Source organism: Salvelinus fontinalis, chromosome 7 (assembly GCF_029448725.1).
Source record: "Salvelinus fontinalis isolate EN_2023a chromosome 7, ASM2944872v1, whole genome shotgun sequence".
Taxonomy (NCBI): domain Eukaryota; kingdom Metazoa; phylum Chordata; class Actinopteri; order Salmoniformes; family Salmonidae; genus Salvelinus; species Salvelinus fontinalis.
In genome coordinates, this window is record NC_074671.1 from 55614594 (window position 1) to 55635558 (window position 20965).

The window sequence follows — 20965 nt, forward strand, 5'->3', positions numbered from 1 at the left end:
AGCGCACGCAAGGTCCCCCTACTCAAGCTAGCGCATGTCCAGGCCCGTCTGAAGTTTGCCAACGATCATCTGGATGATCCAGAGGAGGAATGGGAGAAGGTCATGTGGTCTGATGAGACAAAAATAGAGCTTTTTGGTCTAAACTCCACTCGCCGTGTTTGGAGGAAGAAGAAGGATGAGTACAAACCCAAGAACACCATCCCAACCGTGAAGCATGGAGGTGGAAACATCATTATTTGGGGATGCTTTTATGCAAAGGGGACAGGACGACTGCACCGTATTGAGGGGAGGATGGATGGGGCCATGTATCGCGAGATCTTGGCCAACAACCTCCTTCACTCAGTAAGAGCATTGAAGATGGGTCGTGGCTGGGTCTTCCAGCATGACAACAACCCGAAACACACAGCCAGGGCAACTAAGGAGTGGCTCCGTAAGAAGCATCTCAAGGTCCTGGAGTGGCCTAGCCAGTCTCCAGACCTGAACCCAATAGAAAATCTTTGGAGGGAGCTGAAAGTCCGTATTGCCCAGCGACAGCCCCGAAACCTGAAGGATCTGGAGAAGGTCTGTATGGAGGAGTGGGCCAAAATCCCTGCTACAGTGTGTGCAAACCTGGTCAAGAACTACAGGAAACGTATGATCTCTGTAATAGCAAACAAAGGTTTCTGTACCAAATATTAAGTTCTGCTTTTCTGATGTATCAAATACTTATGTCATGCAATAAAATGCAAATTAATTACTTAAAAATCATACAATGTGATTTTCTGGATTTTTTTTTTTAGATTCCGTCTCTCACAGTTGAAGTGTACCTATGATAAAAATTACAGACCTCTACATGCTTTGTAAGTAGGAAACCTGCAAAATCGGCAGTGTATCCAATACTTGTTCTCCCCACTGTATATAAATCGTGAATTGCCCATAAATGTGAAAACATTGAGATAGGATTTTTAGGCCAGCCCTAGGGTGTCTGTTTGTCTCTGTGTTTGTGTGTGTCTGTGTGTGTGTGTGTGTGTGTGTGTGTGTATGTGTGTGTGTGTGTGTGTGTGTGAACAGCAGCATTGCTCCTATAGTCATTAGATAGCAGCTCTTTAGTAGTGATATCACTCAGCAGCCCCCAATTACAACACCTACCTCACCTGCCTCCAGACAGTGGTGTGTGTGTGTGTGTGTGGGGGGGCGGGGGGGCGGCTGGGCTGTAGTGTAGTGCTGGAGTTAATTTGGTTCTGTGTGTGTGCCAACTGACCATGTGATCTCATGGGACAGTTTGTGATGTACAGTTTGTTTCAATGAACATTGAGGCCATAGGCCTTTTGATCTCTCTCTGTAGGCCAGACCAGTATGTATGTGTACTCTATGTCATTTATGTAGTACCGTAGAATTTAACGCTCTCTCTCTCTCTTTCCTTCCTTCAATCTCTCGCTCTTTCTTGCTTGGTCTCGCTCTCCCTCTCGCTCTCTCTCTCTCTCTCTCTCTCTCTCTCTCTCTCTCTCTCTCTCTCTCTCTCTCTCTGTCTCTTTTAAGGTAGGCCAGGTCAGTGTGTGTATGTAATGTAGTATTTAACTCTCTCTCTCTCTCTCTCTCTCTCTCTCTGTCTCTTTTAAGGTAGGCCAGGCCAGTGTGTGTATGTAATGTAGTATTTAACTCTCTCCCTCTCTAAAGGTAGGCCAGGCCAGTGTGTGTATCCATGAATGTACGTCACTATGATGATGACCGACCAGCTGATGGACTTAGCTCCGCCTCCGCGGCTGAACGGGGAGCTGCCGCTGATGCAACACATGGTTAATGGAGACGCAGCGCAACAGGTTGGTCACACACACACACACACACCCACACACACACACACACACACACACACACCCACACACACACACACACACACACACACACACACACACACACACACACACACACACACACACACACACACACACACACACACACACACACACACATTGCAACAAATGCCAAACGCAGTTCGGCTAGTGTGAAGGAGGTGTCCCGTTCAAGCCCTTCCCTGATGGAAATCCTTAAGGAGCGTTTTCATTGTAACACCCAATAAAGAAGGTTCCTACTAGAGATCAAAGATGACTGTCAGACAGTCTGGTCAGATGACTATCTGCAGAAGACCCAGACACAGAGACGGCTGTGTGTGTGTGTGTGTGTGTGTGTGTGTGTGTGTGTGTGTGTGTGTGTGTGTGTGTGTGTGTGGGTGGGTGGGTGGGTGGGTGGGTGGGTGGGTGGGTGTGTGTGTGTGTGTGTCGTCTACCTGTAGAGGAAAAAGCCCTCAGATAACAATTGAAGACATAACACATGAACATACAGACTGTTTGTCGTCGATGTAGTACTGTATCACTACAAACCCTGTGGGCATGTCTCTATGTGATGGGGCTCTTCTCTGTAAACCTGGGCCGCCCGCTAGTACGCGCCATGGTTCCCATAGCAACAACATCAGCAGCAGACAATGCAGGAAGTGTGTGTGTCCGTTTGCGTGTGAGGGGAAAGGGAGAGCAGCTTCACGTCGCTATGGGAAGACGTGGATTGAACAGGAGGGGATATGAACGGGCTGGGAGGAAGACACATCTGTAGCACGTATAGTGTGTGTTTGCGTGGTTTGTGTGTGTGTGGTGGGTTTGCGGGGTTTGTGTGTGTGTGGTGGGTTTGCGGGGTTTGTGTGTGTGTGGTGGGTTTGCGGGGTTTGTGTGTGTGTGTGGTGTGTATGAATGTGCCATGGCGGGACATGTGTTCCATGTCTACAGCCACAGTCTCAGCAACCTCCACATGGACACCATGACGGTAAGATGCTTCACACACAAACAGCCCCCAAATATATGCAGTGGTCTTCAGTGTTTGAGGCCTGGGGGCTGTCAGAGTGTGTGTGTGTGTGTGTGTGTGTGTGTGTGTGTGTGTGTGTGTGTGTGTGTGTGTGTGTGTGTGTGTGTGTGTGTGTGTGTTTGTCCTGACTGAGTGTGAGTAACGTCTTCGTTTCCTTCTCATGTATGTCTGTGATCGATATGCTGTGTCTGAACCGGTCTGTTGTCGTTGTGTTTTGTCTGATCAGTCTCTCTGGTCTCGGCAGATGATCCTGGTACAGGTGAATCCAGGGGAGACCTTCACCATCAGAGCGGAGGACGGCTCGCTGCAATGCATCCAGGGTAGGTCGCACGCTTATGACATCACAACCCTAAGCCCCAGTTACACCTGTCTCGTTTTGATGACCTCATCCCTGTTCTCTGTTGACATCACAACACTGTGCTTAGCTAGATGTGTGTGTGTGATATTCGATGGCTTGTGTTGTGCTTTAAACATACTGGTATATAACAAGCTATTATAGACCAGGGGGATTCCTGTAAGTCCAAGGGATGTAAACCCCCCTCCCTGAATAGGGCCTTTGTCTTTCTCTTCTTTCCCCCACCCCCCACCTCTCTCTCTCTGATGAAGGGTCTCTTTCAGACAGTACAGTCTTGGCTCAGACAGCCCCCCTCCCCTACCCCCTCTATGTTATTCTAGCTAATTACCCCAACCCTCATCCTCCACCCAGTGTGTAATTCAATTAGGTCTCAGAGCTTTTGTCAGAGGCCAAAGAGACAGACAGACACCCAGACAGGCAGGCAGGCAGGGAGAAGATGTGGTTGTACTGCCAGAGTCTCTGAGTGGGTAGGACAGTTTTCCAGCCCAGTGTCAGGTACAGGTTGGGCCAGACAGCGTATGGGTTAAGGCACCTGCAGACTAGGTTCTGTTTGCTCCTAGCAGAACTTGGCAAGGCGAAAGCCAACGTCTGTGGTCGCATACTCCATTAATAACCTTTTACTGCAGTGGGCTGAATCAGGGTCACACAGAGTGTTTCTTGGTAGTCTTAAACAAATCTACTTTGAAACAAAAGTATACACCTTCACACACATGGTTGTGGGCTTAAAAAGAAGAAGACACCTGTACCATGTCAGATATACAGTTGAAATGTATTACATTTAGAGTTTGCATTTCAATATTACCCTTTATATACATGACAGAAGACTGAAATATACTACATGGACAAGGATGTGGACACCGAACATTCCAATATCATGGGCATTAATATGGAGTTGGTCCCCCCCTTTGCTGCTATAACAGACTCCACTCTTCTGGGAAGGCTTTCCACTAGATGTTGGAACATTGCTGCTGGGACTTCCTTTCATTCAGGCTCAAGAGCATTAGTGAGGTCGGGTACTGATGTTGGGTGATTATGCCTGGCTTGCAGTCGGCATTCCAGTTCATCCCTAAGGTGAGGTCAGGGCTCTGTGTAGGCCTGTCAAGTTCTTCTACAGCGACCGATCTCGACAAACCATTTCTGTATGGACCTCGCTTTGTGCACAGGGACATTGTCATACTGAAACAGGAAAAGGCCTTCCCCAAACTGTTGCCATAAAGTTGGAGGCACAGAATAGTCTAGAATGTCATTGTATGTTGTAGTGTTAAATTGTCCCTTCACTGGAACTAAGGGGCATAGCCAGAACCATGAAAAACAGCCCCAGACCATTATTCCTCCTCCACCAAACGTTACAGTTGGCACTATGCTTTACAGTTGGCACTTTACAGTTGACACTACTTTGGGCAGGTAGTGTTCTGCTGGCATCCACCAAACCCAGATTTGTCCGTTGGACTGCCAGGTGGTGAAGCGTGATTCATCACTCCAGAGAACGCGTTTCCACTGCTACTAGACGTTTCCACTTTACAATAACAGCACTTACAGTTGACCGGGGCAGCTCTAGCAGGGTAGAAATTTGACGAACTGACTTGTTGGAAAGGTGGCATCCTATGACGGTGCCACGTTTAAAGTCACTGAGCTCTTCAGTAAGGCCATTCTACTATCAATGTTTGTCTATGGCGATTGCATGACTGTGTTCTCAATTTTATACACCTGTTAGCAATGGGTGTGGCTGAAATAGCCAAATCCACTAATTTGAAGGGTTGTCCACATACTTTTGTATATAGAGTATAGTGTATAACATAACCATTTGACATAGCGACACATATTTATATATATTTTTTCAATATAATTTTGATTAATTGTGAAATGATGAAAAATATTAATAACATTCCACCCATGAGGCCACTAGATGGTGATTTGGTCATAAAATACATTTGCTTGAAAAAATTTGTCAATAAGTTTTTTGTCCCTCTCGAGACACTGTTGCGACAATGTAGCCAGTAACACTTCCTCAAAATAGTCCGAATTAATCTAAGATAAATCAATAAATCTGTAATACATTTTTGTGTTTTTACAGAGGTCTCAGTCGTGCAATTATTATCAAAATATTTTTTACCCCTTTTTCATGTTATCCCATTGGTAGTTACAGTCTCGTCCCATCGCTGCAACTCCCGTACGGACTCGGGAGAGGCGAAGGTCGAGAGCCGTGAGTCCTCCGAAACACAACCCAACCAAGCCGCACTGCTTCTTGACACAATGCCCACTTAACCCGGAAGCCAGCCGCACCAATGTGTCGGAGGGAACACCGGACACCTGGCAACAGTGTCAGCGTGCACTGCGCCCCGCCCGCCACAGGAGTTGCTAGAGCACGATGGGACAAGTACATCCCTGCCTGCAAACCATCCCTTAACCCGGACGATGCTGAGCCAATTGTGCGCCGCCCCATGGGTCTCCTGGTCGTGGTCAGCTGCGACAGAGCCTGGACTCGAACCCAGAATCTCTAGACCACTGCGCCACTCGGGAGGCCCCAGTCATGCAATTTTACGCCTAGCTTCTACACCTAAAACATTTGGTGCAGTATTTCACAAGTGAACAAAATGTGCATGAAAACTAGTCGTCTCACGTTGAATGACAACAAACACTTCATAGAAAAATCCATCCATAGTTCCCATCTCTACCGTTGACCAATCACAGACGAAGGGGCGTAGACTTCAGCTACTGAACTTCCACTTGCCTCGAGAGAAAAGAACAGCGAGGGGAAACTACTGCCGAACACAAGAACGAATAACAACTTCTCTAAATCTCCTCATAATATATGCAGGAGGTGTTTGGACTAGATAGCATGCGACAGGCTTTAGGGTTAGACAGTGTGTCTGTGTGTGTTACTTTGCACACTCAGGTTGAGGAAGCAGACAGGAGAGGTCACTGGAGCAGACCCCCCACTACGACCACACACACACACACACACACACACACACACACACACACACACACACACACACACACACACACACACACACACACACACGCACACACACACACACACACTCAGGTCACTGGGTTTAGTGAGAGTTGGGGTGAAGCAGTGTGTTTGAAGACCATTTGAGCTGTTCTTTATAGAGTGTGATTACTGAGACCTCAGAGCGGTGTGTGTGTGTGTGTGTGTGTGCGTGTGTGCGTGTGTGCGTGCATGCGTATTACAGAGACTGGAGTTTTATATAAAGTAACCTCTGTTTAACTGGAGTACTGTGGTACACACACCGCTCTGACTGCACCAGCCAATATACTGCACTGTCCAAAGACAGATTCTTCAAGACAGAGTCTCTATCTCACTCACTCGTTTCCCCTTGCTCTGTCTAGGGTTCAATACCGGTGACCGGTATCCCGGTACTTCCCAACCAAGCTCCTTCCTGTATTCTCGATAAAGATAATCATTTTTGATCCACTTAACTATTTCCCCTTACCTTCTCTCCCCTATCACTCTCTCCCCTCTCCCTCTCTCCCTCCCTGAACGTTCCCACACTCACATCAAAGGCAGTGACTATAGAGTGTGTGTGAAAGCACCATGCTCTGGAATGTGTGTGTGTGTGTGCTTTTACCACAGCCATCCTAGAGCTGGCAGGATAATAGATTTATGTGTGTGCTTTTACCACAGCCATCCTAGAGCTGGCAGGATAATAGATTTATGTGTGTGCTTTTACCACAGCCATCCTAGAGCTGGCAGGATAATAGATTTATGTGTGTGACATCTGTAGGCTTTTGCTGTTGTATTGCTGTTACATGTATGGGTAATGTAGTGGGTAATGTACTTTAAAGTATTTCCTGAGCAGGGCAGCTGTTGCAGTGTTGTAGTGTAGTTGAACTTATTTCCTGAGCATGGCGGCTGTTGCAGTGTGGGAAATGTAGTTTAAATTATTTCCTGAGTAGAGGGGTTGTTGCATTGTGGGTAATGTAGTTCAAAATATTTCCTGTGCAGAGCGCCTGTTGCAGTGTGGTTATAGTTTACTGTATTTCCTGAGCAGGGCGGCTGTTGTGGCCCCTTCCACTGGCCCCATTGATGTGGTCTCTTATCCAGTTGTGTGTGTGTGTCTGTGTGTATGTGTGTGTGTGTGTGCGTGTGTGTGTGTGTGTGTGTGTCTCTGTGTGTGTGTGTGTGTGCCATCTGCTCAAAGCCAAGAAACTCTTTGATTCTCTCTCACCGACACGTGAGACCTTTCCCATATCTCCCTTTCTCTATCTTTCTCTAAGCCAGTTGTATGTAACATATAGTATGTCGTGCTGTAATTATCCTGCACGCAAAACTGGTTGCAGTCAATGAATCAGGTTGTATTCTGGTTGCAAAAAGATGTTTTGTCCACATCTTTTTAGAACCAGAAAATACATCTTTATCTGATTTAAATGACCAGATAAGTTAAAGATGACATCATAGTCATCATGTTGTCATGTTGTCTTTACCTGGTTTAGTTGTAATCTGGTTCAATGTCAACTTCTCATCCAGGAAACACATTTACACCCAGGGAGCTTGGGTGGGCTTAGTGTTGGGTGGGCTTAGTGTTGGGTGGGCTTAGTGTTGGGTGGGCTTAGTGTTGGGTAGGCTTAGTGTTGGGTGGGCTTAGTGTTGGGTAGGCTTAGTGTTGGGTGGGCTTAGTGTTGGGTGGGCTCAGTGTTGGGTGGGCTCAGTGTTGGGTGGGCTCAGTGTTGGGTGGGCTTAGTGTTGGGTGGTCTTAGTGTTGGGTGGGCTTAGTGTTGGGTGGGCTCAGTGTTGGGTGGGCTCAGTGTTGGGTGGGCTTAGTGTTGGGTGGGCTTAGTGTTGGGTGGGCTCAGTGTTGGGTGGGCTCAGTGTTGGGTGGGCTCAGTGTTGGGTGGGCTAAGTGTTGGGTGGGCTTAGTGTTGGGTGGGCTTAGTGTTGGGTGGGCTTAGTGTTGGGTGAACTTAGTGTTGGGTGGGCTCAGTGTTGGGTAGGCTTAGTGTGTGTGTGTGTGTGTGTGTGTGTGTGTGTGTGTGTGTGTGTGTGTGTGTGTGTGTGTGTGTGTGTGTGTGTGTGTGTGTGTGTGTGTGTGTGTGTGTGTGTGTGTGTGTAGTGCGTTGGGTTCCACTAGGTTTGGGAAAGCTGTCACTACGAGAATGAAAACCTCTCCAGGTGGTGTGTAATGGTATTTGGGCCCACAGGGCATGGAGTGTCTGAGGTAGTGTGGTTCTGTTTGCATGATGTTTGGAGACAACTAAATGAGAAAACAAAAAGATAATTACTTGACACATTAGAAAGAATTAACAAAAACAGAGCAAACTAGAATGCTATTTGGCCCTAAACAGAGAGTACACAGTGGCAGAATACCTGACCACTGTGACTGACCCAAAATTAAGGAAAGCTTTGACTATGTACAGACTCACTGAGCATAGCCTTGCTATTGATAAAGGCCATCATAGGCAGACCTGGCTCTCAAGAGAAGACAGGCTATGTGCACACTGCCCACAAAATGAGGTGGAAACTGAGCTGCACTTCCTAACCTCCTGCCCAATGTGATGTGTGCAATCACAGCAGCTAGATTTATGACCTTTTGTCACAAGAAAAGGGCAACCAGTGAAGAACAAACAGCATTGTAAATACACCCATATTTATGTTTATTTATTTTCCCTTTTGTACTTTAACCATTTGCACATCGTTATAACAGTGTATATAGACATAATATGACATTTGACATGTCTTTATTATTTTGGAACTTCTGTGGGTGTAATGTTTACTGTTCATTTTTATTGTTTATTTCACTTTTGTTTCTTATCTCTACTTCACTTGCTTTGGCAATGTTAACATATGTTTCCCATGCCAATAAAGCCCTTGAATTGAATTGGAGAGAGAGAGGAGAGACCACATTCTGGGTGAACCCACTTCCTCTCTCTCTGACCCCTGCATCCCCTGTCCTGTACAGTTGGTTTGGTCTGCCAGTTCACTGAAGCCTGAAACTCTTCGGACCACTTCAGGCAAAATGGGGGGGAAACAAACCTTTGCTCTATCTGTGTGTGTTTGCTACTGAGAGAGTGCTTTTCCAGATTTGGAATTCTTGGCTTCCTGGAAGCTCAGGGATCAACTGGAGCAGTCCTCCCGCCATCCCTCTCTTCCCACTCTTCTTCCTCTCTTTCTCCATCCCTCTCTTCTCACTCTTCTTCCTCTCTTTCTCCATCCCTCTCTTCTCACTCTTCTTTTTCTCTTCCTCCATCCCTCTCTTCTTTTCTTCCTCTCTTCCTCCATCCCTCTCTTCTTTTCTTCCTCTCTTTCTCCATCCCTCTCTTCTCACTCTTCTTCCTCTCTTTCTCCATCCCTCTCTTCTCACTCTTCTTCCTCTCTTTCTCCATCCCTCTCTTCTCACTCCTCTTCCTCCATCCCTCTCTTCTCACTCTTCTTTTTCTCTTCCTCCATCCCTCTCTTCTTTTCTTCCTCTCTTTCTCCATCCCTCTCTTCTTGCTATTCTTCCTCTCTTCCTCCATCCCTCTCTTCTCGCTCTTATTTTCTTCCTCTCTTCCTCCCTCCCTCTCTTCCCACTCTTCTTCCTCTCTTCCTCCATCCCTCTCTTCCCACTCTTCTTTTTCTCTTCCTCCATCCCTCTCTTCTCACTCTTCTTTTTCTCTTCCTCCATCCCTCTCTTCTCACTCTTCTTTTTCTCTTCCTCTATCTGTCTGTCTGAAAACTTCATCCCTCTCTTCTCGCTCTCGCTTTTCTTCCTCTCTTTCTCCATCCCTCTCTTCTCACTCTTCTTCCTCTCTTCCTCCATCCCTCTCTTCTCACTCTTCTTCCTCTCTTCCTCCATCCCTCTCTTCTCACTCTTCTTCCTCTCTTCCTCCATCCCTCTCTTCTCACTCTTCTTTTTCTCTTCCTCTATCTGTCTGTCTGAAAACTTCATCCCTCTCTTCTCGCTCTCGCTTTTCTTCCTCTCTTTCTCCATCCCTCTCTTCTCACTCTTCTTCCTCTCTTCCTCCATCCCTCTCTTCTCACTCTTCTTCCTCTCTTCCTCCATCCCTCTCTTCTCACTCTTCTTTTTCTCTTCCTCCATCCCTCTCTTCTCGCTCTTCTTTTTCTCTTCCTCTATCTGTCTGTCTGAAAACTTCATCCCTCTCTTCTTGCTCTCGCTTTTCTTCCTCTCTTTCTCCATCCCTCTCTTCTCGCTCTCGCTTTTCTCTTCCTCCATCCCTCTATCTGTCTGTCTGAAAACTTCATCCCCCTTTCCTTCCCTTCTCTCTGTCTCTTGCTGTACCACTCTCTCATCCTATCTGTTCTACTTTTCCCTTCAACATCAGCTACTTATGCTTCTTTGTCTTCTCTTTCGTTCCTTCTTTCTGGCTTGTATTTGTATCAGTTCCAGGGGAAAGCCCTTTTCCTTCTGCTCAGCTGTGATAGGCTTAGAGATGAAAGAGGCGGCTGTGATAGGCTTAGAGATGAAAGAGGCAGCTGTGATAGGCTCAGAGATGAAAGAAGCAGCTGTGATAAGCTCAGAGAAGAAAGAGACAACTGTGATAGGCTCAGAGATGACAGAGGCAGCTGTGATAGGCTCAGAGATGACAGAGGCAGCTGTGATAGGCTCAGAGATGTAAGAGGCAGCTGTGATAGGCTCAGAGATGAAAGAGGCAGCTGTGATAGGCTCAGAGATGAAAGAGGCAGCTGTGATAGGCTCAGAGATGAAAGTGGCAGCTGTGATAGGCTTAGAGATGAAAGAGACAGGAAGTCAGGGACTGGGGTGGGGATTAGCCTTGGGGAGCGAGGGGTGAGAGGAGAGACTGGAAAGAAAAGGAGAGGAAGAGAGGGACCAAGAATTGTGTGTGTGTGATACAGAGATAGATAGAACATGGTTTAATGTAATGTCTTGCATTCTCTCTCCTTCTTTTTCTCTTCTTCCCTTTTCCACGTCCCTACTTCTTGTCTGATAAGCCAAAAGCCCCGGGACAGCACACACACACACACACACACACACACACACACACACACACACACACACACACACACACACACACACACACACACACACACACACACACACACACACACACACACACACACACACACACACATATACACACACACACACACACACACACACACACACACACACACACACACACACACACTGGAATGTTGAGTGTGGAAAGTCCCTGCTAATTTAGAATTTCCAGTATTCTTTCCACTGACATTCTAAAGAATCCTCTCTCCTTCTTCTCTCCTTACTTCTCTCCCTCCTTCCCTCCATCTCTCTCTCTCTCCTTCCCTTGGTCTCTCTCTCTTTCTACCTCTGTCTCGCTCTCAGTCTCTCTATATCCCTCCCTCCCTCTCTCTCTCTCTCTCTCTCTCTCTCTCTCTCTCTCTCTCTCTCTCTCTCTCTCTCTCTCTCTCTCTCTCTCTCTCTCTCTCTCTCTCTCTCTGTCTGTCTGTCTCTCTGTGATGTACACAAACACCCTGCTGTTCAGACCGTGACTCACACAGCAGGAATTTCCCAGATGAAAATGTGGAGAGAGTGAGAGGAGGAAGGGAGAGAGAGAGGGAGGGAGGAAGAGTCTGCTAACATCTATGGAAGAGAGAGAGCGAGAGAAAGTTCCTAATAACCTTTATTGAACACCAGCTCATTTCTTCACTGAAGGATATCAGGTGAGACAAGGCTTAGGTTTATGGAGAGGGAGAGAGGAGAAAGTGGAACAGAAAGAGAGATGGAGGGAGGATGGGAGGAGAGCAGGAAATGGTTATGAGACTACCAGTCTGTTTACACACCAACAGCTGTTGCACCTCTTCACTCTCTCGCTGTGAGTGTGTGTATTCATACATTGGGAACAGTGAGTCATCAGGATCTCGGTTATTAGATCGAGACGGCTTCCCTTCCTCCCTATCCCTCCCTCCACCTTTATTTCTCTCCCTCTCCCCAAACTTAGGCCCTGTTCTCCTCTCTCTCTCTCTCTCTCTCTCTCTCTCTCTCTCTCTCTCTCTCTCTCTCCTCTCTCTCTCTCTCTCTCTCTCTCTCTCTCTCTCTCTCTCTCTCTCTCTCTCTCTCTCTCTCTCTCTCTCTCTCTCTCTCTCTCTCTCTCTCTCTCTCTCTCTCTCTCTCTCTCTCTCTCTCTCTCTCTCTCTCTCTCTCTCTCTCTCTCTCTCTCTCTCTCTCTCTCTCTCTCTCTCTCTCTCTCTCTCTCCTCTCTCTCTCTCTCTCTCCTCTCTCTCTCTCTCTCTCTCTCTCTCTCTGGAATGTCAATCATAGGTTATGATGCTGCGTTTGTAGTGGAAGTACTTTGTATGTACTTCCTGCTTCACTGATCCTCACTGCCCTCATCCATCATGGCTACCAGACTTGTGACTGTGTGTGGCATCAGATTTGGCTCTCCACCCCAGACTGTCTGCTCTCTGCTATTTCAGATGTACTGTCTCCCACAGTTCCTGCATCGTCTCTCTCGCTCTCTCTCTCTCTCTCTCTGTTTCTCTCTCTCTCCGTTCTCTCTTTTTATACAATCTCTCTCTCTCTCATTCTGTCTATCTCTCACTGTAAAACTTCACTCCCATCCTGCACATTGTTCCTGTAATTTACTTCCATGTTGGGAACTGTTAAAGTGTGTGCTGGACTTAATGTTGTGTGTGTGTTGGGCTTCAGGCAGAGGAAACTGTAGTGGGAGTGTCTGTTCTCAGAGCTCTGGAGAGATACCATTACCTCTGTAACACAGACACACACACACTGCTAAACAAATGCATAATACCCAGGCAGTGCCACATCATTACTGACCCGAACACACACACACACACACACACACACACACACACACACACACACACACACACACACACACACACACACACACACACACACACACACACACACACACACACACACACACACCCACACAAACACACACACACACACACACACACACACACACACACACACACACACACACACTAGATATCCATCCCATCAGAGCCCCTAGAAGCAGCTGCCGGATCTGGACGGTTTGTGTGTATGTGTGTATGTGCAAGGGTTTGTGTGTGTGTGTTAAGGTTGGGTGGTATACCGTATATACCGTAATGGTTTTATATGATTTTCCAATACTGTCAAGCCCTTTTAAAAATATAATCCATTTGAATATTATAACTTTTTAGATACCTGCAGGCAACTTGTACACTAGATAATAGATCAAGTAGATCACGTTTCGCCTGTTTGGTTATTTTTCACTATGAAGCTTACCGGTACTAGTTTCCCAAAACAGCATATTTGAGCTAGTCACACGTGTTTGTTCACAAAAAAGCATAACGAGGTGAGTCACTCCTGCAGCGCAACTTAATAAGTGAGGTGACAAAGTTACATGAAATTAATATTTGCCAGATATCTATTGTTTAACTATTAAGTTAACTATCTAAGATGTACCAAACATATCTCTGAGTACAGAGGGGCTAACGTTAGCTTGCAAGATCAATTGTCTTGGCAACAGCAGCAGAGACAATCCACTCCTGAATGAAGATTCCTGCTGTCTAATGTTTGTTTTGTGCTGCAAACTGTGTTTTGAGATACTTGCATTTTTATTTATTTTATCCTTTTCCTAGGCAAGTCAGTTAAGAACAAATTCTTATTTACAATGACGGCCTAGGAACAGTGGGTTAATTGCCTTGTTCAGGGGCAGAACGACAGATTTTTACCTTGTCAGCTCGGGGATTCGATCTAGCAACCTTTACGGTTACTGGCCCAACGCTCTAACCACTAGGCTACCTGCCGCCCCATAACTTCACGTGCTGGGTTTTCTGTCTTTAGTAAATGTTCGCATGCGCTTCTTAGCATTTACCTAGCATCCGCTATGGGAGTTCCTTTGTACTTGTTAGCATTTACCTAGCATCCGCTATAAGGATTCCTTTGTACTTGTTAGCATTTACCTAGCATCCGCTATAAGGATTCCTTTGTACTTGTTAGCATTTACCTAGCATCCGCTATAAGGATTCCTTTGTACTTGTTAGCATTTACCTAGCATCCGCTATAAGGATTCCTTTGTACTTGTTAGCATTTACCTAGCATCCGCTATAAGGATTCCTTTGTACTTGTTAGCATTTACCTAGCATCCGCTATGGGAGTTCCTTTGTACTTGTTAGCATTTACCTAGCATCCGCTATAAGGATTCCTTTGTACTTGTTAGCATTTTGCGAGCATTCTGGTAACTGACATTTTTGGGGCTTTTTTTATGTTTGAAAAAGAAATATCGCCCCTTGTGTGCACTGCCTGTAATATCATATATCCTGGGATGGCACAGGTATGGTATGGAAATCTGGGTACCACCCAACCCTAGTGTGTATGTGTGTGTTTAGGATCCATCTGTGCCTAGTAGTTGGCTGTATGTAGGTCATCTTACAAACAGACTCCTTTCATAGCACACACAAACACATACATACACACAAACACACACACATACACACAAACACATATACATATACTCACACACACTCTCTTTCCCAGGAGGGTCTGTGCTTCCTCTCAATATGGTAACCACATGTGCGATAGAGTGAGAGAGAGGGGGGGGGGGGAGAGGGACAGCAAAAGGGAGTAAGATGGGAGAAACACATAGAGAGAGAGTGGGAGACAGGAAGGGGGAGACAGGGAGGGGAGAGAGAGAGTGAGGGAGAGTGGGAGACAGGGAGACAGGGAGGGGGAGAGAGAGAGAGAGAGTGGGAGACAGGGAGGGGGAGAGAGAGAGGGAGACAGGGAGGGAGAGATAGAGGTAGAGTGGGAGAGAGAGAGGGAGAGTGGGAGACAGGGAGGGGGAGAGAGAGAGGTAGAGTGGGAGAGAGAGAGGGAGACAGGGAGGGAGAGAGAGAGAGAGTGGGAGAGAGAGAGGGAGAGTGAGAGACAGGGAGGGGGAGAGAGAGGGAGACAGGGAGGGGGAGAGAGAGAGAGAGAGAGAGAGTGAAAGTGTTTTCCACATCTGTTCCTAAACGTTTTATTCTCCACTGAGTTATTGTGTTTAAAGGATTACAACATACAAGAGCATGTTGTGTCTCAGACGATTTCAGCGGGCACAACACCCACAGAAATAGTGGCTACGCTACGTATCGGAGATATTTGGCGTTTAAGCAGGAAGCGTGAATTTTTACTCACCAAAGTAACAATACAGTGTGGACAAAGACTTAGTAATGTGGTTGTAGTTAGGGGTGTAACGGTTCACCAAACCCATGGTTCGGTACGTATTGCGGTTTTGGGGTCACGGTTAGGTTTCGGTACAGTGGGAAAATGAAATGCCATTCACTATGTTCAGCATTCACCATGTTCATCATTTACCATGTTCATCATTCACTATGTTCAGCATTCACAATGTTCAGCATTCACTATGTTCATTATTCACTATGTTCAGCATTCACCATGTTCATCATTCACTATGTTCATCATTCACTATGTTCATCATTCACTATGTTCAGCATTCACTATGTTCATCATTCACTATGTTCATCATTCACTATGTTCAGCATTCACCATGTTCAGCATTCACCATGTTCAGCATTCACCTATGTTCATCATTCACTATGTTTATCATTCACTATGTTCAGCATTCACAATGTTCAGCATTCACAATGTTCAGCATTCACAATGTTCAGCATTCACTATGTTCAGCATTCACAATGTTCAGCATTCACTATGTTCATCATTCACTATGTTCATCATTCACTATGTTCATCATTCACTATGTTCAGCATTCACTATGTTCAGCATTCACAATGTTCAGCATTCACAATGCTCAGCATTCACTATGTTCATCATTCACTATGTTCAGCATTCACTATGTTCAGCATTCACTATGTTCAGCATTCACTATGTTCATCATTCACTATGTTCAGCATTCACAATGTTCAGCATTCACAATGTTCAGCATTCACTATGTTCATCATTCACAATGTTCATCATTCACAATGTTCAGCATTCACAATGTTCAGCATTCACAATGTTCAGCATTCACAATGTTCATCATTCACTATGTTCAGCATTCACTATGTTCAGCATTCACTATGTTCCTGGCATTATTCATTTTCTTATTTTTTCAACTTATTTGACCAGATAAGTTGACGACCTACGGAATAGTTACAGGGGAGAGGAGGGGGGATGAATGAGCCAATTAGAAGCTGGGGGTAATTCGGTGGCCATGATGGTATGAGGGCCAGATTGGGAATTTAGCCAGGACACCGGGGTTACCACTAGTGATGCACTGATATGACATTTTGGGCCGATACCGATATCCAATATTTTCCTTGACAAAAAAAACGATACCGATAACCGATATTTAAAATTTTAGTGGCCTTTTAAGCATTCTAATACAGTTAAATAGTTAACACACACACACATGGACGCAGCGGTCTAAGGCACTGCATCTCAGTGCAAGAGGGCGTCACTACAGTCCCTGGTTTGAATCCAGGCTGTATCCCATCCGGCCTTGATTGGGAGTCACATAGGGGGGCGCACAATTGGCCCAGCGTCGTCCGGGTTAGGCCGGGGTAGGCCGTCATTGTAAATAAGATTTGGTTCTTAACTGACTTGCCTAGTTAAATGAAGGTTACATACACACACCACACTGACCAAAAAGTAATTTTGTTGGCATTTACATATGTCCCCATTACCAGTGAAACGTAATCAAAACCTATTTATTTCACTTACTTGCTGTGCTGTTTCGTTGTTGATTTGTGTAGTCGTTTAATTCTCAACCAGGATTTCATCATGCATGTCAATCAGTGAAGTTTCAGCTCTCTGTCCGTGGCCTCTCTTCCTCGCTGCGCACTGTCACTGTGTCCATTTCCATCTTGTCCCGCTGTGTATGTAACATTTCACGTCAACCCTGTTTCTTGTCTGCATCGAAGTAGCGATCCTTGTACCTAGCATCGAGCATGGTAGCGACACAGTAAAGAGGCTCAGAAAGAATGCCACCGAATCGCTTGTTCACAGCCTCGAGTTTTAACCCCACGGTCTGTGTGGGCAGTTTTGTTGAGCAGGCGCTTCAATGCCATGACAGAGGGTATCACGTCTGCTGCAGACACAGTTGATGAGCTTGTTTTTCGAGTCAGTTGTTTAAATAGTGCTAGAAGTGTGTTCATGTTTCCAAGTTTTAAAAGGTTCTCAAATGCCATTGAAATGGCAGCAGCAGTATGAGAACCAGCACATTCTTGAGCATGCGGCTTTCCTCAGTACGAAGTCCTCGTCGACCCACTGTGCTGTCAGACTCAGCATGCTCATGACATCGCTGGTCCAAATGTCAGTCGTGAAGCTAATAGCAGTGAGGCCCATAGCAAGTAGCTCATGGATGTGCGTTTCAACAATGCTTTGGAACTCCGGTAGGGCAACATCTGAAAAATAGCGCCTACTTGGTAGTGTGTACCGGGGCTCGAGGTGCGGCTGAGTTAGCTGTCATCCACGACAGAGAACGGTTGATTGTCAAGGGCAATGAATTCTATTATCTCGGCGTTTGAGTTGTCTCGCTGACATTGTCTTGCTCTTTCAAATGACTGCTGGACTTGGACCTGTTTAGTTGTTGGAAGTGTGCGCTTAGTATTTTTCTGCTTTTGTTCTGAGTAGTGCTGTATTTTTCGTGGCGTCATTATGTCATCTACCTACGTTATAAAGGTACGCATATCTGCTTTGACATTGGTTTTGCACATCGGCGATAAACTAGACATCGGGCCGATGTTGCCATTTTTAGCTAATATCGTCCGATTCCGATATGCTCACTGACATATTGTGCCTCCCTAGTTACCACCACTACTCTTACAATAAGTGCCATGGGATCTATAGTGACCACGGAGTAAGGACCCACTTTTAACGTCCCATCCGAAATATGGCATCCTACACAGGGCAATGTCCCCAATCACTGCCCTGAGGCATTGGGAGCCCTTGGCATTGGGATACCTTTTTTTAGACCAGAGGAAAGAGTGCCTTCTACTTGCCCTCCAACACCATTGTCTGTAGTCACAGGATTGTTATGTTGGGCCTCAAGTTTCCACTCTCATGCTACATTTGTAACCATGTGGGAGGTGGGAATATACCAGTTGTGAAGTCGTAAATACCAGTTGGGTGCATTCATCTCATTTGAACTCGTTGAAAAACGCTGTTTGGCTAATGGCCAACAAGCTGCGTAAACAACAAACTTAAAGTACAGATATCATGCTTGTAAACAAATAACAGAGTTCTAAAACCACATGAATAGATTGCTTTTTATAAATAATGTTTTTGTTATTGCATTCAACCGCCGAAAACGCTGTTAAAAGAGGCCATTTCCTTAGTAGGTGACGTCAGAGGTCACCATGTGTGCGAAGTAGGTGCTCAGGATGATAGAGATGTTTCCCACTAGTAATTACCAGTTTGAGGTGCGTATTTTTCCCAGTCGTATGTGGTAAATTACCACTTCCATCTTGGTTGCGAACACACCATGACACTTCCTTCTTCAGTGCCAGATGCACACTTGTGACTGTCATAAAGGGGGCGTGTCTGTAGCATGGTTCATGAAATGATGGAATAGTTTGACAACCCTGTTCGTGATGACATCCATCTCAACATCTCAACTGTTTATCTTTGCCAGTGATGAAGACATGGATGTGTCATGGTATGGTGGGGGATGCAACATAGGTCAACTTTCAGCACCTTTATCTATTAAATGTTTTGACATTCAGATCCAAAAAGTCACTTTCTGAGCACTTCTATAGTGGCCGAATATGTATGGAAGGTTTCGTTCAAATCAAAGGGATGCTGTCAAAATTCTGATGGATTAAACCTGACACAAAGCCACTCCCATCCTTTAAGATCCCAACTACTGTAGTTGCCAATAAATAATGGCATGTTTGCTGTTTGTTTGCATGTTTTGAAAGGCAATTCGGGTTTGATTGAATTGGCCTAATTCTTAACAGGACAAAGCAATCAATCGCCTATCACCTAGTTTAGGCATAGCGTAATCACAACAACATCATCACAACAACATTAAACGCAATAATGGAACACAGTCAATTACAGTGTGTGTGTGTGTGTGTGTGTGTGTGTGTGTGTGTGTGTGTGTGTGTGTGTGTGTGTGTGTGTGTGTGTGTGTGTGTGTGTGTGTGTGTGTGTGTGTTCGTGTGTGTGTTCGCGTGTGTGTGTGTGTGTGTGTGTGCGTGCGTGCACCTCTGGGGCCCTGCAGCAGCTGTTCTAGACAGCTGTATCATGAGAAACATCTGATGAAATGTTGCATCATCTCCTGTTGTTCTGTATGAGAATGTTAGTGTGTGTGTGTGTGTGAGAGTGTTTGAGTGGGTCTCCTACAGTTTTGAGTGTATTCCATGTGGTAGTGGGGAAAGGATGATGCTTAATTATTTTGAAGATGAGATTCTGCTTAATTAGTCAATGGACACGGAGAGAACTGATCTCCTGTAGTTTGTCTGTGTGTGTGTGGGGGGGGGGGGTTCTCTCTGTTCTGTCATTCCGTGTGTTGCTCCAAGCCAGATAATGTAACGGTTGTGAAGTGGTTGATGGGGAAACACTTGGATGTAGAGGTGACAGATTGTATTCTAGATCACATCTTCCTGTCTGGGTGGTGATGCCATATATTATGAGGCAGGAAATGACCTCATCTCTGACATCTGACGGAAGAGAGGGGAGGAGAGCAATAGAGCGATCAGTTAAAGCTAGTACATATCTGACACCAAATGATCGTAATAGATTTGAGAATTAACACTACCAACTCAATTGTTACTTTGAATTGATCATTTTTGCTTTTGTTTTTAACCATTTAAAAGGATAATGCACTCAACAGAGGTAAAGGTAACTGCCAAAAAGAATGTAAACACTTGAGTAAATGAGGGAGACAAACTACACTGAACAACAATATGAACGCAACATGTTTCATGAGCTGAAATTAAAGACCCCAGAAATGTTCCATATGTACAAAAAGCTTATTTCTCTCCAATGTTGTGCACAAATGTGTTTACGTCCCTGTTAGTGAGCATTTTTCCTTTGCCAAGATAATCCATTCGCCTGTCAGGTGTGGCATATCAAGAAGCTGATTAAACAGCATGATCATTACACAGGTGCACCTTGTTCTGGGGACATTAAAAGACCATTCTAAAATGTGCAGTTTTGTCACACAACACAATGCCTCAGATATCCGAAGTTTTGCGGGAGCGTGAAATTGGCATGCTGACTGCAGGAATGTCCACCAGAGCTGTTGCCAGAGAATTGAATGTTAATTTCTTGACCATAAGCCTCCTCCAACGTTGTTTTAGAGAATTTGACAGTATGTCCAAGCAGCCTCACAACTACAGACCACGTGTATGGCGTTGTGTTGGCGAGCGGTTTGCTGATGTCAACGTTGTGAACAGAGTGACCCATGGTGGAGGTGGGGTTATGGTATGGGAAGGCACAAGCTACAGACAAAGAACACAATTGCATTTTACTGATGGCTATTTGAATGCACAGAGATATCCTGATGAGATCCTGAGGCTTTGTCGTGCCACTCATCGTGCCACTCATCCGTGGCCATCACCTCATGTTTCAGCATGATAATGCACGGCCCTATGTCGCAAGGATCTGTACACAATTCCTGGAAGCTGAAAATGTCTCAGCCTGTATATTCAGCAGCCATGTCATTCATTGAGCATGTTTGGGATTCTCTGGATCAACGTGTATGACAGCGTGTTCCAGTTCCCGCCTTTTCCTGTAGTCCACGATCAGCTCCTTTGTCTTGCTCACATTGAGGGAGAGGTTGTTGTCCTGGCACCACACTGCCAGGTCTCTGACCTCCCTATAGGCTGTCTCATCGTTGTCGGTGATCAGGCCTACCACT

At 45.7% G+C, this 20965-nt stretch overlaps 1 protein-coding gene across 3 annotated transcripts in view; it reads left to right on the forward strand.

Moving 5' to 3' along the window:
- The window catches only part of LOC129859779 (fibronectin type III domain-containing protein 3B-like), a 131045-nt gene that overhangs the window by 22486 nt on the left and 87594 nt on the right, over positions 1-20965 (forward strand). For 2 of the 3 annotated variants that reach the window (XM_055929888.1, XM_055929889.1), the window contains exons 2-3: positions 1657-1799; positions 3074-3149. In XM_055929888.1, the coding sequence (XP_055785863.1) occupies positions 1686-1799; positions 3074-3149 (190 nt within the window). In that variant the 5' untranslated portion in view covers positions 1657-1685. Of the gene's footprint in view, positions 1-1656; positions 1800-2512; positions 2791-3073; positions 3150-20965 lie in introns of those variants that run through there. The other variant, XM_055929890.1, reaches the window with a different exon arrangement.